This window comes from Sturnus vulgaris, chromosome 2 (assembly GCF_052056855.1).
Source record: "Sturnus vulgaris isolate bStuVul1 chromosome 2, bStuVul1.hap1, whole genome shotgun sequence".
NCBI lineage: Eukaryota > Metazoa > Chordata > Aves > Passeriformes > Sturnidae > Sturnus > Sturnus vulgaris.
Genome location: NC_142244.1, coordinates 119,218,368 through 119,234,279, shown reverse-complemented (window position 1 = coordinate 119,234,279; position 15,912 = coordinate 119,218,368). Strand labels below are relative to the sequence as shown.

The window sequence follows — 15,912 nt, the reverse complement described above, 5'->3', positions numbered from 1 at the left end:
AAACCACACTGTTTTTCACCTCTAAGGACTACTGCTGCCAGCTGCTTTTGAGGTAAAATTATTTACAGCAACACAAAGAGCCATAAAAACGCAACACACACTGAGGTGTGAATCCCTTGTTTTAACTGTCCCTCCTGATCCCACCTTCACAAATGCATTCTGGATACAAAGCCTTTGTGGAAGTATCATGCTGCTTTTGGACCTAGAGTGAATAGATGTATCCCCACAGTGCAGTAGCATGGTTCAGCCCTGCTTGGTCTCATTCAGTGACTGATCAGGATGCTGCTGAGGCTCAGTGAGACAGGCTCTGGGTTCAAGTGTGTCCCAAAGGAGAAGCAGTTTCCACCGCCACCAATAACCAACAGCTCCTTCTCATTTCGCAGAAAGATACTGCTATGATTGTGTAGCATTAATGGCCATTCCAGGTGTTCCTGAAAAAGGAAAGGAAATTTTGAACATACAGGACTTCACGTGGTCCACCGTACCACCCATGAATGTGGGCAAGAACAGATAGAGAATATAGGAACAAGTAACCCCTGAGGTGTACTCCTCTACTACACCTACCCACCCACCAACTTGCAGTTCAGTGATATTTTTAATGAGAGAAAATGTCTTTGTACTCCGTGAATCTTAATGCTTTTCCTCCCAAGAAGGTAGTCAGTCAGTTTTTGATTCAATGTAAATCTTTGACATTCATGGCCTGGGCATGGAAGTCCAGAGCTTACCTATGTAACTGGTAGGTTCAAAAGCCTAGAGTTTCACCTAAGTCAAAGCAAGAAGCTCAGAAGCAAAGGAAGACACTAATCCATCTGCATCTACTTATTCAGTGTTAACAAAAACTTATATTCTTTTAGATGCAACTTTACTATCACTGTACCTGTCCTCATTGCCGTCCTAATAAGGGCAGTCTTTTTATCTGAAGGATATGAGGTCACTTAAAACTTCTGCTACAGACAATAATTGAAAACTAAGTTACAATTAAGCACATTTCATGCTTTTATACCCTCAGCAAAATGCTGCAAGGCCAACTAGATGCACATATGCTGTCCACTATAAAAAATGACCCATCACAAATTCCAGTTTCACCAACAATAGGTTCCATATGTACCATTACCAAAAGAAAGTTGTTTCTTTACATAAAAGGTAAATAAAAACTTGTCAAGCAAAATAAATGTTTTTACAGAATCACAGAATGGTTTTGGATGGAAGGACCTTTGTAGCCGTGGAAAGGGGTTTTAACCCTTTAAGTGCAGCAGAAATAAGATGCACAGCTACGTGGTTGTCTTTCATGACAGGAAAAAAGAGACAAGTTTATTCAGAAACACACTTGGTTTTATAGCATGGCTCGCAACTCCAAGAGTAGAGAAGAGGTGATTGGCTCAGAGAGAAGGCACCCCATTCTCAGGGCCTGGTCACGCACCACAACAGGGCTTCTATCTTGTTATTAATTCCTTTTTATTTTGACCAAATTATCACCCTGGGAGAAATTCTTCCTAGCCTTGAGCTGGACCACCTTATCAGCTGGGAACAGAGCTGAAAAGCTCCAGCCTGGAATATTTTTCAGGCTGTAACTTTCTTACTTTCTCAATATGTGTCCCACAGACCTTAAAAAATGCCACCTCACTCCATCCCCCTGCACTGGGCAGGGACAGCTTGCACTAGACCAGGTTGCTCCAAGCCAAATCTAACCTGGCCTTGAGTAATGCCAGGCAGCCACAGCTTTTCTGCGCAGCCTTTGGCAGTTCCTCACCATACTCTTCATAAAAAAATTTCATCCATATACCTCGTTTGAAGCTACTGTTCTTTAGATGAAAACCATGACCTCCTGTCTTATCACTACAGGCCCTGATAAAAAGTCTGTCCCCATCTTTCTTACAAGTCTCTCTTTAAGTACTGGAAGATGCTCTAAGGTACCCCCATAGCCCTCTCTCTCTCTCTCTCTCTTAAGGCTGAACAACCCCAACTCTCTCAGCGCATCCTCACAGGAGATCAGCTCCAGCTCTCTGATGATCTTTGTGGCCCTTCTATGGATTTCATCCAACAGATCTATGTCTTTCTTTTCTCAAGGCAGTATTATTTGAGATGAGGGCTACTCAGAGATGTAGACTAAGTTTTGCCCAGAGTATGCCAAAATCCTGCTGTATGGCACCACCTGTATGACTATTCTTCAGTGATTCACAGAAGAAAGTCACCAAATAGTTAAAGTTGGAAGGGTCCTCCATGCATCATCCAGTCCAACCACCCTGTTCCAAGCAGGCTCAACTCAAGCATGCTTTTCAGTACCTTGCCTCCTCAGGTTTCAAATATCTCCAGTAATGGAAATACAACAGGCTCTCTGAGCAGTCTGTTCAGTGTTCAATCATCCTTACAGGAAGCTTTTATGCTCCAGCAGAGTTTCCAGTATTTCCATGCTGGTTTTTTTTTCTCATATTTCAGGCAACAGCCACAGCACACCGCAGTTTCCACCAAGAAGTTCTCAATGAAATTATACCTCAGACCTCCATAAACACTAACTTAGCCTGTGGTTCATCTGTTCTTTTCCTCCACAGACATCCTGAAGTGACTATGCTTGTGCCCCTTTCAGTTCTGCTGCCCCTTGTCTGAAACAGAGCAGCTTCGTGTTCCAGTCTTCTGCACATGCCATCTCTCCCTCTCTTAACACTGCTACGTTCTCTGTGCTGGGTAACAGCACTTTGGAGTTAGATCTTACCTCTCCATAAAGTTACCATGTTCCTTCACAGGACATTGCTTACCCCGAAGGAAAAATTTTGGTACTTACCACATTAATCACATAGTCCAAGCAGAGACCGGTCATTAAGTCAATGACAGTGATGCCTGGCGCAGAGGATGCATGAAACCACACTCCACCAACGAGCAGAAGCTTTCCCTCATGCACATGTGCAGTATGTGAATACCTGTGAGTTCAAAATAAGATTGAAGTCCATTCGCAATGGAGCCTGGTAGAGAGAGGCTGAAGATTGTCTGCTGAATGCTCTGAGCAACCTGTCTAGTTGAAGATGTCCCTAACTCATTGCAGGAAGGTTGGACTAGCTGGCCTTTAAGAGGTCCCTTCCAAATCAATTTTATGATGCTATGAATGCCTTCTGCTTACCTTGGGACAAGAGGAGGGTGTGTCTCTATTGTCTGCCACTGAAAGCCATGTTCCAGCTCCCTCAGAAGGAAAACTGAACCCAAGGGCTGCTCAGCTGCTCCCAGACCTCCTGCAATCAGCACACCTCCTTCCCAGCTGCAGGCACTGTGAGAGTGGCGGCTTTCTGGGACTCGACCCTCAACAACAATCTAAAAAAAAACAAGTCCAAGGTTGAAGTTTGCCAAGCTAAGTGCCTGCTTAATGTCCAGGCTTTTAAATGCCTTTTCCTGTGTGGTTGAGTTTTTTGACACCGAATTTTTTCCACATGTTCCTCTAGGGACTGCTATGTGCTTGTATTTATACTGTCTCTGGCCCCCAGTACATTTAATATAATCAGTCTTTAGAGGACTTATTTCTACACATTTTTTAGAGGTAACTTTATCTGCATTCTTGCATGCTGCTTTCTACTCAAGACATACACCTGGGAACTACAAGTTTATTTAGAAACACATGGACTAATGCAGTGCCTAGCAAAGCAGGTGCAAGCACTAAAGAAAAAAAAATAAGATCAGGCATTAAAGGAATATCACAGCAAATAAGTGATGGAGAAAAATTTGGAGGCCACTTGGTCCATACCTTTTCTCTAAAACAAATGAAACTATATCTGTTATCATCTGGATGGATGGCTGTTTACATAATAGTTTCCAAAAGTCTGCAGTGACAAGAATTTCTCACCTCTTTAGGCAGTCTACTGCAGACTCAGCTAGCTTCACGATCAATAGCTTTCTTTAGTGTCCAGGTGATTCTCTGTATTACTCAAAGTTAAAATGGAGAACAATGTTTGTCTTCTCTGCAACAGTATTTTAGATATTAGAAGACTTCTTTCTATCTTCAATCTTCTCCAGATTCAACAGCTATAAGACCTTCAAAACCCTCCCCTGTGAGGTATGAGGCCTGGTGACTCTTGCTGCATACCTCTATACAGCTGTTTTACACCCTGTCCACCTATTTTCGGCAATCAGCTTTGGGTATTTTACAGGAGTTCTGCTGAGGTTTGGAATATTGTAGGAAATAAAAGAAGCAATTCATGTGTCTACCAGATAACATTCCTGGTTACATATCTGAAGACACAGTGTAGGCCTCCCACAGCAGGGGAATACTGCTTACTCATGTTTAGCTTGTGACCTCCTGCAATTATGAACCTTTCACCCTGTAATAGTGCTATGTACAAGGTTGGGCTCAAAGACTTACAGTAAATAGAGTTACATCAGGCTGGTGGCCAGTAAGTAAATGAGAGAGTAAGTCCTCTTTCACTCAATTTTCTTTCATGACACATTCAGAAATCTAGTTGACTGAGGCAAACCAGCAGATGTGGAGGTGGTTTTGATTGTAGCAAAGCTTTTTATACTGTCTCGAACAGTATCCTTCAACAAAAATGTCCAGCTTGCAACTAGACAAGTCCATGATGGGAGAGGTGAAAGAAGACAATGTTCTCAGTAGCATCTAACAACAGGGCAAGAGGCAATGGGCACAAACTGATACAGAAAAAAATACACTTAAACATAAAACCCCCACATATTGTTCTATCAGGGTGGTCAAGTACTGGAATAAGTTGCTCAAAGAAATTGTGGAGTCTCCATCAGTGGAGATAATCCCACCTGGACAACATACCCAGCAACCTGCTCTAGTAAGACTTGTTTTAAGCAAGAGTACTGGACTAGATGACCTCCAGATGTCCCTTCCAACCTCCACTACTCTGTAGAGACTGTATTCAACTAAAAAGCTGGGTGTTTAGAAGTTACCAGAAGTCTAAATCTAATCACCATGGAGTAAATCCTTACCGCAGTGTAGGAGAGGTCTGGAGTGTGCAGGAAATACCAATCCCCGAGCACAGGCTCCAGAGCAGAGCGGCCTCCATAAACAAACAAGTACTGCTCACCTACGGAAACAGACAACCAGCTGGGAACAGAACTCAGAATCTGGTATGCCACAAAAGCAAAAATTTCTGTTTGCATAGAAGGGAAGCTGAAAAAAGGGGGCAATAGTACTTTGGATAGATGTCAAGGACATGCATTCACTGCACCTATTCCCTGTCCTTTCACTGATTCAGAATGGACTGTGCAGATAATACTAGGGTTGGTCACTTTCTTGAGCTTCAAAGCAATATCAAGGCAAAAACAAGATGAAACAATACAGTTTGACAAAGACAAAACCCAATGTATTATTAATAAAATGTTATTTACCCATTTAGCATTTACCTTTTTTATATAAAGTTCTGACGGGAAGGCTGAACGCTAAACTATGCTACAATGTTAATTAAACACTGCTCCACAAATGGAAAGTGTGCTCCAGACTAGACAAACAACTGTCTAAAAATTCCCTTCTGCTCCCCTTGGAGAGTTCCCTGCCAGCTGCAGGAATGGGACACCTTAGGAAAGGACAGCTTTCAGCTCCCAAATGCAACTGCTTAAGTTTTTGCCCCTTACAACCAGGATCTTTTAATAAAGGAACTTCAGCTTGCTATTGCAGGACCTGATTCTAGAGCTGTTCACAACTGCTGTTTGTCAATTGCTACTAGAAAAGTAAAATTTTTTCTGAAGGTCTTCTTCATGAAGAACTAGGGATCCTGTTCCCCAAAAATTATCCTTTAGAGAGAGCAAAACTTATTTCTGGCATGATCAAGCATGAGTAACTTCTGCCATAGATGATCTCAAAGAATCACTCTTCCAGAATGGATTACAGTAGGTTTCAATTCTACTTGCCACCAGGGATTCTGTACACAAAATTAATAATCACTACATTTCAAGTGTCAATAAGAGATTTCAAAGCCTCTTGAGAAGTGGTCAGTATGAATTTCATGAAGATCAATAAGGTCAAGTGCAAGATCCTGCATACCTACAAGCCATTTCCACTCTTTCCAGCTTTTTACCTTTGAAGGTCACTTCAGTTGTGCTGTGTCTCCAACGCAAAGCTGCTCCTTCAGCAGCAGGCTGCAGACTTACAAGCTCCACTGCAATGTCATCTGGACCTGAAGCATTACAGTTTTCGGGGAACTTCAGCCACAACATTCCCAAGCCTGCAGTCGATGGGGATGTTCGTCCTCCTACCACCAGGGCCAGAGTGTCTGAGAGACAAGATACGGTATGGTACAACCTCTCACCTGTGGAGATACAAAACGTCATGGTCCACACAGGTGTTTTTTCCAAGAAATTTGTAATCATTTAAGTTGGAAAAGACCCTTAAAAATTATCAAGTCCAACCATTCCTCCAGCACTCTCACGGCCAAAACTAAACCATGTCCTCAAGAGCCACTTTCACACAGCTTTTAAATCCTTCCAGGGATGTGGACTTCACCTACCCTGGGTAGCTCATGCCAGGCATGGACGACCCTTTTCTTAGAGACATTTTTCTCAATATCCAACGTAACCCTCCCCTGGCAACATAAGCCTCCCTGGCTTGAAGCCATTTCCTCTTGTCCTGTCCCTTGTCTCCTGGGAGAAGAGGCCAACCTCCACCTGGCTACACCCTCCTTTCAAGTTGTCATAAAGAATGAGAAGCTTCCCCCTGAGCTTCCTTTCCTTCAGGCTGAGCCCACAACCCCCACTTTCCTTGGCCACTACTATTACAATGAGCTTTACAGCAGTGGTGGATGAGGGAAGAGAAACAGATGTCCTCTATCAGGACTTGTACAAAGCATTTCGCACTGTCCTGCCCAGCACCCAGTCTCCAAACTGCAGAGATGTGGATTTGACAGATGGACCGTTTGGTGGATTAGGAATTGGCTGGATGGTCTCCCTCAAAGAGTCACAGTCACCAGCTCAGTGTCCATGTGGAGACCAGTGATGACTGCTGTTCTTCAGGTCTGCACAGGGACCAGTACTAATTAACATCTTTGTTGGTGACATGGACAGTGGGATCGAGGGCACCCTCAGCACATTTGGCAATGACAAGGAGCTGTGTGGTGTGGTCATGTACTGGAGGGAAAGGGAGGGGCATCCAGAGGGACCTGGACAGGAGAGGTGAAACTGTGCTAGCCTAATGGAGTTCAGCAGGACCAAGGGCAAGGTCCTGCACCTGGGTTGGGGCAATCCCAGCACAAAAACAGACTGGTCAGAGAATGTATCAAAAGCGGCTCTGGGGAGAAGGACTTGGCGGTGTTTGTGGACAAAAAATTCAGTACGACTCAGCAGTATGTGTTTGCAGCACAGAAAGTCAACATGTCCCAGGCTGCATAAAAAGATGTGTGGCCAGCAGGTCGATGGAGATGATTCTCACCCTCTATGCTGCTTTTCTGAGACCCTACCTGGAGTTTTGCATCCAGGCCTGGTGCCCCCAGCACAATAAAGACATGGAGCTGTTGGAAAAATTCAGAGTCCACTAGCTTGATCCCACGGCTGAAGCCCCTCTGTTCTGAAGACAGGCTGAGAGGGTCTGGGCTGTTCAGCCTGGAGAAGTGAAGGCTCCAGGCAGACCTTAGCACCCCTTCCAGTGCCTAAAGGGATTCCAAGACAGCTGGGGAGGGACTTTGAAAAAGGGCCTGCAGTGACAGGACAAGGGGGAATAGCTTCCCACTGCCAGAGGGCAAGTTTAGATGGGATATCGGGAACAAATTCTTCTCTGTGAAGGTCGTGCGGCTCTGGCACAGGTTGCCCAGAGAAGTGGCTGCTATTTGTCTGGAAATATTCCACACCATCCTGGATGCGGCTCTGATTAACCTGGTCTAGCGGAAGGTGTCCCTGCCCATGGCAGAGGGTTGGAGCTAGATGATCTTTAATTCCTTTCTAACCCAACCCATTCTATGACTCCAGCGCCTCAACGCCTCTCTTTCTGTTAAGAGGCCCAGAACTGGACATGGCACTCGAGGTGTCTCTGCAGTGCCCAGCAGAGAGGGACAATCACTGCTCTGGGCCTGTGGCCACACTAGGCTGGTACCAGCCAGGTGCCATTTGCCTTCTTGCCCACTTAGGCTCATATTCAACCAATGTCAAACAGAACCCACAGATCCTTTTCCAGCTTTCCAGTCACCCTGCCCCCATCCTGGGGCGCAGCATGGGATTGTGATGACCATAGAGCAGGATACAGCATTTAGCAACCAGAACCTTCAGATCTCTGTGACTGACAGCATCACTGTGCCACGACATCACTTCTTCAATAGACTTTCTTTCACTTTTAGCACAAAGGCATCCCCCTTGCACTTGCCATCAGTATGGGAACTCACCCCATCTTTTATCAGGAATATTCTGTGTCACACAGGCAGCTTCCCAGTAGCCTGCACGCCTACTCAGCACATTGAAATTTCTCATGCGGCAGTGTTGTCCACGCTCCTCCCCAAAGCCTCCCGTGGTAAGAATCACATTGGGTTTTATAAGAACAGAGTGGTGACCATAACGCCTCAGACCAGGAATTCCTGAGAGCCTTGCACACACTGCTGCAGGGACACTCCCAGCCATCCAAACAGGACCAGCGTGACGAGGAACTGTAAGCCAAAGAGAACCAAAAAACTTATGCACAAATACAAACAAAGGACTACATTTTAAGTAAGAAATTAAGCATGTCACTTTTTTCAAGATGACCACTCATCTTTTCAAGAAGAAAAAATTGAGAAGCAAGTTGACTTATTTCTGTGCACACAGATAATCTGACATGCCCTAGAAATCAGGATGTAATGGTTAATACTACTGTACCAACTGTAATTTCTACTCAGCTCACTCAGCTCCTGCAATTCTGAGACTGCTTTCATGGCGTGGACATAAGACTGGCCAAGTGAGTGCAGTGTCCTAAACTGCTGCAGCAAGATATGAATCACTGCAGTACCTTCAAAAGGAGCACCTCTCTGATTTGTTTACATGAACAGCAAAGAACAGAAGAAAAAGGACAAACACCTGGAAGCTGATTTCAAAGTTTCTTGCCAGATTTTGATCCTACCTTCACAGAAGCACTGAAATAACACTTTGAAGCATGACAAATAATCTGTTAATTCCAATGGTCCTACTATAGGAGAGTATTTCCAGTTACCTAAGTATCTTCTCTCTAAATATTATACCCCTTAGCATGAAGCAAACTTTCAGCACAGGACTGGCTCACCTACACAACGTTTTCCTTTAATCAGTTTGGAAACTCTGTCTTTTGTGTTTTGATCAAGGGCTTTATTCTTGTGTTGTAAGAGATGATGAAGTGGAGGAAGAGCAGCTTCACGGTCTGTTTTTTGTATGCCATGATCAGAAAAATTGCCTGTACTGATCGTTGCTTTGTACAAGACCCTACTTTATCATTTGATGAAGTAAGAAATTTCATCTCCTTGGGCTTAAATGTCTTTTTACAGACTTATCTTTTAAAGACAGTGGAGGTTTTTTTATGTCACAAAGTATACTTACTACGATCTCTTTGGAAGATTTAGTACTTGCACTCTCTTGAACTGGGATCCAAGTCTGTCTGAGAGGATAACTGGGCGCATTTATTGATATTAGAGACATATCTTTTGCATTCCCAGTAAAAGATATCTAAGCATGGACAATTTACCAGACTTTGAAGGCTTTTGCTATCATTTTTGAATACAACAGAGACAGCAGCAGAAAGACCCTAATCCTGTCTCTAATGAATCAAATGTCTTCAATGTAATAAAGCTCTTTAAGCAAATATTAGAATTTTTTTCTTAATTTAAGGATAGATACTATGCCTTTAGGAGCCTCCCAGGATTTAACTTAAGGACCATGAAATCACACAGTACATTAAATCACACATTCATTTAGCTTCAATTTCACATCATCTTCAAATCTAATTGAGACTCAACACATGGATTCAGTGGCCTTGTTGGCCTCAGGAATGCCATCCTGCCCTATCCTTTAATAGTTGCTTTTCTTGCTTCCTAGAACACAGATTTCAACGTTTTCTTGAAGCTACAACTACTTGTGGTGCTATACTGTGAACACTAATGATATAAAACAGGGTAAAAATAACCTTCTGCTTTCTACCCTGAAAAAGGAAGCAAGCAGTCAAAACCAGGAATTTCTTGGACTGCTACTGCCACCAAATCCCTTTTATCCTGGAAACACCATCTTGGTCTTGGCTTTTCCCCAGCTGTACCACTTTTCTACCATCTAAAATAAGTGACATACAGATTTAAAAGCACTTCAGAAACAGAAATACAACAGGTACAATTGCACCCACAAGGGATAACAAAGCAAAGCACAGCTTCACGTCAGACTCCTGAGTGGTGTGCTGGACAGGACAGCAAAGAAAACAGAACAACCTTTTGGGAGCTGGAAGGAGAGAATGGTTCAGAGAGCTGTATGAGGCAACTGGGAATAAATTCGAAAGGGAGATCCCAAAAACAGGAGGAGCAGGGTAGGCTGGCATTGCAGCCATGCACTGGAGGGGCTCATGTGTGAACAAATTACAAACTGTTCAGACTGAGAGGTTTATTGAAAGAACGGAAGTGATCAGAACCAGTAGCGTTAGGCCACGGCCTGGCCTCAGTTTGGACAGCAGAACTATTGTGGAGGAGTGAAGAAAGCTACCGGACAGCAGCATCCCATCTGCCTCTTCCAGCATTTCAATGTCTCCTAAAACCTCCCAGAGATGCCTACATGAAATAAAAGAATACTATGAAAACTATTTGGTGTGTACCTGTCACACTGGGTAACAACGGGGTCCAGGAAGGTTCCATCCCCTTTGATGCAGCCAACACAAAGTAATGAGAACATTTCAGATGCCATTCCTGTAGCAAGTCCAAAGTGAAAAACAAATAAGCAAATAAACAAACCAAGAAAGGAAGAACCAAACAAAAAACAATCCCCTTCAAAATCTTAGAGCAAACAGTAGTAAGGACCTTAGAATAGCCAGGGTGACCCAATCAAGTACCAACCCAACCTGGCACTGTTTCCATCAATGGTCAAAATCAGAGGGGTAACACTGAATCAGAGAAAGAACTGCTGGGTAAATACCTCTTTTACTGCAACTTTCAAAAATTTATAGCCCAGAGATCTTCTAAGCAAGAAGCTGTGTCTTTGTATTGAACAATCACTGAAGGATTTTTCATCCATGAACTTACCCAGCTGCTCTTTGAACTCACATAAACTTTTAACATGGCCAACATGCATCCCATAGCTTAACTATATGTTGCATGGCGAAGTTGTTTTTTTTTTAAATCAGCTTTATGGTTCTCAGTTCTTATCATAAAAAGGAGTGAGGTCTTTATACCAGAGGGATTCAAGCTTCTTAAAGTCCATGGAATATAAGTGATTCCAAAGAAATCACAGATGTTAAAAGGTGCAACATAGTCTGTGCTGGACAATAATATATCGTTTTCAGTCTGGCCTTGGAAACATTCTGAGGCAGAAGCACACGCAAAAGGAATGTACAGGAAGCCAGCAGCAATGGGAGATCACTCTGGTGTTTATGAGACATTAGGGAATTGAGTATGTTCATTCACATGGGATGCGTTATATTCAGCCAACTACGTGGCTAGCAAGCATAAGCATGAATTTAAAAGGCACAAGAATTCAGGTTATCAGCTTTGTTGCCCCAACCCATATTAGAAGTAAAAAGCATCTTTTAAAAAGTGACATCCAGAAATTAATGTAAATGCTGAAAATGGAAGAATCCGCTATTAAACCCCTAAGCAAATTATTCTAAAAATAGTCTGCCTCTACACTGGATGTCTATATTACATTTCTTACCTAATTTGACCAAGCTTGTTTACAATAATAACTGGATCTTACTTAATCTTTCTCCCAAAGGCTAATTGTAGAGCTCTCTGTTATCACATTGTTTACTCCTGTGCACATTTTCAGCTTGGACTCATGCACATTAACCTCCTCAGTAAGGAAAACAATAACAAGTCTTTAGCTTCCCACTTTATGAGCACTGGCCTTGACCTGCAATTCTGGCAGACATTTCTAAACCACTTAGCAAATCTGCCACCACTTTCAGTCACCGCTTTTACATTCGTATAGCAGAGCAGGTCCTACCATGCTGGCAAAATAAATTCAAGCACATTTAATTCTTTTCATACTACTGTTATTAGATTTCTAAAATTATAAACAGAGAACCATAAAATCAAAAGGGAAACTTCTAGTAAGTATTCCACAGGATATTTAGCTCAAAGTTACTATCTTGCACTTATCTTCACTTCTAGACTTCAAATAGTCAGAAACTTTGCCAGCAGTTAACATAAAAATAGCAAAGAACATAGTTGAATTTCAGTCATTAATACACAAATGGGCTGTACAAAATCAGACCAAAAAATATCCAAAATTAGAAACCTGTATCCAACAATGACATATAATAAAGTAGTCTGTGGAAATGGAAGAGAGCAGGACAAGTGCATCTGCTTTCCCCAGGAATACTCTCAACCAGCTCCAGTCAGGAACAGCACATCAGGTGCATATTTACGTATCCAGTCATTCTTAATGGATTTCTCTTTCATTAAAGTAATTGTCCCTTGAATACATGCCAATTTTAGCATGTACAACTTCTTTTATACTACCAGGTAATTTGCTATGGCAAGCCCGTCTCCTTCAGAGACTGCTCACAGGAAGGAAGGAACGTGCAGCTTTTCTAAGATCAAACAGAGTCTTCTTCCCATGCTGCTTCACCAAGAGCTCCTCATGGCCTCTGTGTTAACTAAGCTGATCCAAGCTCCCTTCTGCCTCCATGAACACCTGTGCCTCAGCAGCTCTGTACAGAATTGCAGCCATAAGAAATTGCAAATACCTTACGATATCAAAGTCAGGTCCTCAAACGTCAGAATAAAGGAGGGTTACCTCGTACTCATCAAAAGGCTCCAGAGTCTGCATCCTTTGCCGCTCATCTTCTGGAATACAACAGGTGAAAAACTCATTCATATCCATGACACTGCACTCAGTCCAGCCCTAAAAGACAAATCTCTCGAAGTTAGCACCTCTGGAAGGACAGAAACTCGCTTTATTGTTAATTTCATAGTTGTTGTTGTTTTATTTGTCTTGTTAGATATACTAGTAAAGAACTGTTATTCCTATCCCCTTATCTTTGCCTCAGAGCCCCTTAATTTCAAAATTATACTAATTCAGAGAGAGGGATTTACTTTCTCCATTTCAGGGGAAGGCCCTGCTTTCCCTAGCAGACCCCTGTATTTTCAAACTGGGACATTCACTTCCCACAGGAAAACAAAGACCCTAAATTAAACACTTGTATGAGCCACTAAGAGTGTCTAGCTAAAGCAAGAGCATCCAAAAAACTGGTGAAAATAGATTTCTCATCTGTAAAGTTCTTAAAAACTTAATTTATTACATCAAAAGTCTCAGATGAACCCATTAATCCCATAGGAGACGTTAGGCTGCAAGTCGGTTGGAAGCACCTTCTAATGATGAGTCATACTACCAGAGACAGCAGTACCTCAGCCTCAGCCTCAGCCTCAGCCCTGCTTGCTTCAACCAATAACTGACCACGCACTTAGTGTTCCAATCTTCCTCAGATAAATCATGCTTCGTGCATGCTGCAGGCGCTCACCTTCCCCAGAAAGCGCCTCTGCTGAGCCTCACAGTCAGGGTACTGTGCCAGTGAGTGCAGTGCAGTGTTCAGCTGCCTGAAATGCTGCTGCATGACATGTCCAAAGGGGTCCTCTGGGTGCATCTGCTCATACATCAGGAAACATGCCTGAGGGAAATGCTCTGCTGCCCACTGAATCAAGGCATCTGACCTGTTGGGGGATTGTCCATAAGAAATTAAATTCAGGGCCCACTCATCATACGACAGATGCAGTGTACCTTCCTGCAATACCATAAAGCTGTTATTAAGGCATCCTGGCAAGTGGCAATAAACTGAGAGTGCTGTGCTGAACATCTCCTCGCCATCTACACAGAAGGTTCAGGGCATGAGAACAAAAGCCTCAAAACTGCTCATTTGAGATTTTTCTTCTTCTTTTCCTTCCTTTTAGGATGTCATGTGGACATCAATTACATCATCATAATTACGATGTAGGGAGATATTTGGGACACCAAATACAGAATTCCCGAGGCTTTAGTTTCAATAGAACAGGTCTCCAAACCCAAGGTGATGTACTCAGAAAGAAGCTTGCTGTTTTTCCTTTACCACTAGGTAAGAGAGGAGAACCTAGCTGACCTGGTGTTCTCCATGTAGGTGAGCACCACCTCTGCAATGAAGAGGGTGGGGATTTCATTGTTCAGTCCTGCTTCCTCCAGGGTTCTCTCCAACTCAGACAGCTGTGATAAGTCCACTCCCAGTAATTTATAATCCTCTCCAGAAAAGGTAATGGCTCCTGGGAGACAAAAATGATACAATCTCACTATGGTGCTGCTGCAATATTGAGACCAGAAGAGACAAACACGGAAATCAAACCCACGGGCAACCACTCACAAGGCTATGTCCATCAACTATATTTCTCTGGAACATGTACAAGAAAATCCCCATCACTACATGACCCATGAAGGGATAGTGCCACGTGATCCATTAAGTGCAGGTCTAAAACTCCATTATTCCTAATGCAAATTTCACCTACAGATTTCTCGTAGAATTATTATACTTCCTATAACAACAAAACTTTATTGTATTTACTTTAAGAGAATTTTTTAGAACCACTGTAATTCAAAATCAAACCTAAAAGACTCCCATTTATACACTTTCACTTTAGGCTAAGAAAGCACCATTTCTTTGATAGAATTTCAATGGTTTCCCCTCACAATCAGAAAACCATTTTAAGGTTTTCTAGGCTTAGTTGATTTGTTTGTTAAACAGATTTCATTTCTGTATAATGGCACTGAGTCCTGAAACTGCACATGCTAGCTCTTGGCAAACACCAGGACCTGACTCACAGATCACCATCCTCAGAAATAAGTTCCAGTTTATGATCTGCAAGCATTATTGTACCTCTCCACTCCATCAGAACACGGTAAGTTATGGCCTGCTGAACCTTTTCAGGCAAAACCACATCATTAACAAAGCAAATTGTAAAGTACCTTTAGAAATCACCTACTCTGTCTCTGCAATCCAACAACTCTATCTGTCCGGAGGACAGTCAACCTACACTGTTCTCAAAAGGCATACACTTCTGGAGGCAAAATGGCCTTTTTCAGAAGTCCATCAGAGTGTTCCCCTCTGATTTCTTCTAACTCTGGACACAGATAACAGGGTATTTCCAGCTATCTGACACCTTTCTTTAAGTACCTGAAGATTCTTGGTATGGACAGAGTTCCTTGCAAGAGGACTCTGTCATTATTAAAAACGTGAATGGAATCAGGAAAAAAATTAACAAGCTCATGGAAGAGCTACTCACTAAGACCTGGGAGTCAGGAACTCACACTCTACTGTCTTCTATCTGCATTTAAATTGATTAATACCATCTAAATGCAGCGGCTTACATATGTTCCTACTGCATTTTATTCCATGTTTTCCAGACCATTCTTACACTTTGTCAAACTCCTACTCTCATTCATCTTATTGCAAGCCCCCATGTTTCCTGCTGGTTCATTTTCTATAGCATATAATCTACAGCATTACTGGAAATGCTGGAGGAAAACAGATGCAGGAGAAACCTCTAGTGATCCACATACTTTACACTCCTCCTTCTGTCCCTTAGCATTTAGCCAGCCCAATATTCTGCAGTAGTTTCACAAGGCTCATTTTCTCCTGCCTTGGAGGGCAAAAAATAGTCAGGAGACATAACAACTAATGTTTTATTACAGTCAAGGCACTTAAGAGTCAAATCTTCTCTCTTACCCATTAAGCTCTTAAATCATTGTATACTTCAGGGTGAAAGGGATGTTTAGAAGTCATCTTGTCCAAATACTTCCTCATGGCAATTATGTGCGTCATATTGCTCAAAG

At 42.7% G+C, this 15,912-nt stretch overlaps 1 protein-coding gene across 4 annotated transcripts in view; it reads right to left on the bottom strand.

Moving 5' to 3' along the window:
* Nucleotides 1-101: 101 nt before the first annotated feature.
* LCMT2 (leucine carboxyl methyltransferase 2) overlaps nt 102-15,912 on the bottom strand; it is a 19,465-nt gene continuing 3,654 nt past the window's right edge. For all 4 annotated transcript variants that reach the window (XM_088160585.1, XM_088160587.1, XM_088160586.1 and 1 more), the window contains 10 exons: nt 14,192-14,348; nt 13,580-13,769; nt 12,856-12,963; nt 10,718-10,808; nt 8,310-8,567; nt 6,021-6,251; nt 4,933-5,030; nt 3,113-3,300; nt 2,780-2,915; nt 102-431 (listed from right to left, as the gene is read on the bottom strand). In XM_088160585.1, the coding sequence (XP_088016711.1) occupies nt 264-431; nt 2,780-2,915; nt 3,113-3,300; nt 4,933-5,030; nt 6,021-6,251; nt 8,310-8,567; nt 10,718-10,808; nt 12,856-12,963; nt 13,580-13,769; nt 14,192-14,348 (1,625 nt within the window). In that variant the 3' untranslated portion in view covers nt 102-263. The remainder of the gene's footprint in view (nt 432-2,779; nt 2,916-3,112; nt 3,301-4,932; nt 5,031-6,020; nt 6,252-8,309; nt 8,568-10,717; nt 10,809-12,855; nt 12,964-13,579; nt 13,770-14,191; nt 14,349-15,912) is intronic.